The following is a 443-nucleotide window of genomic DNA, read 5'->3' as shown; positions in this document are numbered from 1 at the left end:
TCCCCGTGCTGTCTAGGACCTATCTGGTCTCTGAGTGACCCTGGATTTTTCTCCGGCTTCTAGCTTATGCCTGGGGCCACCCAAAGTCACTGGACCAGAGAGAAGATGTAAGAAACTGTTCCAGCAGCCCTCCGGTGAGGCCCTCCCTTCGCCCCGCCCCACCGCTCCCACCTTCCTGCCCATCCCCCACGGGCCCAGCTGCTAGCCTCGCCCTCTGCCAGCCTTCCTCCCGATTTCCGGACTCCGGGGCCACAGTTTCTGATTAACCTCCCCCGGGGCGGGCGGCACATTCTCAGGTGTCTGACATCCGCCTCCATCCCGCCCTCTCAGCCATTCCCACGGCAGGTTATCGCCTTCCCTCCTGGCTTGGGCCTGGGCAGCCCCTGGGAGAGGGAGGGGGTGGGAGGAGGGGCGGTAAGGAGGCGGGAGGCCCCTAGCTAGCC

The 443-nt window shown here is 65.0% G+C and overlaps 1 protein-coding gene across 1 annotated transcript in view; it reads left to right on the top strand.

The window, feature by feature from the left end:
• Window positions 1-63: 63 nt before the first annotated feature.
• Window positions 64-443, top strand: part of LOC104997439 (xaa-Pro aminopeptidase 2-like) — a gene marked incomplete at its 5' end in the record, with an annotated part of 4,369 nt that continues 3,989 nt past the window's right edge. The window contains 2 exons of the mRNA XM_010852164.1: window positions 64-134; window positions 346-414. Coding sequence (XP_010850466.1) covers window positions 64-134; window positions 346-414 — 140 coding nt within the window. The remainder of the gene's footprint in view (window positions 135-345; window positions 415-443) is intronic.

The sequence above is a fragment of the Bison bison genome, unplaced genomic scaffold (genome assembly GCF_000754665.1).
Source record: "Bison bison bison isolate TAMUID 2011002044 unplaced genomic scaffold, Bison_UMD1.0 scf7180017851927, whole genome shotgun sequence".
Classification (NCBI taxonomy): domain Eukaryota; kingdom Metazoa; phylum Chordata; class Mammalia; order Artiodactyla; family Bovidae; genus Bison; species Bison bison.
The sequence above is the reverse complement of the archived record's forward strand: the minus strand, read 5'-3'. Positions and strand labels throughout refer to the sequence as shown.